This window comes from Sinocyclocheilus grahami, unplaced genomic scaffold (assembly GCF_001515645.1).
Source record: "Sinocyclocheilus grahami isolate Dianchi unplaced genomic scaffold, SAMN03320097.WGS_v1.1 scaffold554.1, whole genome shotgun sequence".
Classification (NCBI taxonomy): Eukaryota; Metazoa; Chordata; class Actinopteri; order Cypriniformes; family Cyprinidae; genus Sinocyclocheilus; species Sinocyclocheilus grahami.
The window spans coordinates 632247-633127 of NW_015505733.1; the positions used below are offsets into that span (position 1 = coordinate 632247).

Consider the following 881-nt stretch of genomic DNA (forward strand, 5'->3'; position numbering starts at 1 on the left):
TGCTTATTAGCATGCATATTACTAGCATATTGATTGTTTATTAGTTTTTATAAAGCACATATTAATGCCTTATTCTGTATGACCTTATTTTAGATCCCTTAATCATACTCCATACATAAACTTAAGGACTACCTTATTAACTATAAATAAGCAGCAAATTAGGAGTTTACTGAGGCAAAAGCAAGAGTTAATAGTTAGTTAATAGTAAGAATTGGTCCTCAAACTAAACTGTGATTTAAAAAATCAAATAATAAACCCCATTTCTGAATTAGTAGTAAACTGATGTTAGAGTGACTGATCATAACTTTTCTTTTCTGGTTAGTCTAGAGTAACTGAATTGGCTTCTACCTCCAGCCTTACCTAGTGTCTGTGAGTCAAGGTCGTCGTCAATGAACTCCTCGCCTTGAATGATATTCTGCGTGTCCTCACTGTGATTGACAGGGCTGGTCATTTCCTGCTCCTTCTCATTGTGCATCTGGGCATAGACGTTTCGTCCTGGCAGTTTTCTGAAACGCAGCCAGGGACGCGTTAGGCTGCTCTCCTCTGGCCTCAGCAAGGAACCATGGTTTTTGTAGTTTTTCCTGTCACAGTTTTGTAGTTCATGTTCTGTTATATAACCTGGCTGTCAATTAGACATGTGGGGACTGAACATGCATTCATCGGTGATGGGGTATGACGGGACAGTGAATATCAATAGCATTATCAAAAGATTACAGTTTTTTCTAAGAAAATCTGTGGTTCCTGCATACACGTGAATACCATGCAATTCAGACAGAATGAGTGTGCTGTGCATGTTATTCATTTGGAAATAGGTTGAGTAATTAATTTTTTTTTCTAATAAGCCACCCAGGAATGACAGGGAAGTCTCCTAAAAACATGAA

At 37.8% G+C, this 881-nt stretch overlaps 1 protein-coding gene across 4 annotated transcripts in view; it reads right to left on the minus strand.

Moving 5' to 3' along the window:
• Positions 1 to 881, minus strand: part of LOC107556072 (VPS10 domain-containing receptor SorCS2-like) — a 185466-nt gene that overhangs the window by 1155 nt on the left and 183430 nt on the right. For 2 of the 4 annotated variants that reach the window (XM_016239069.1, XM_016239068.1), the window contains one exon: positions 361 to 506. In XM_016239069.1, coding sequence (XP_016094555.1) covers positions 361 to 506 — 146 coding nt within the window. Of the gene's footprint in view, positions 1 to 360; positions 582 to 881 lie in introns of all 4 variants that reach the window. The other 2 variants (XM_016239067.1, XM_016239066.1) reach the window with 1 other exon arrangement.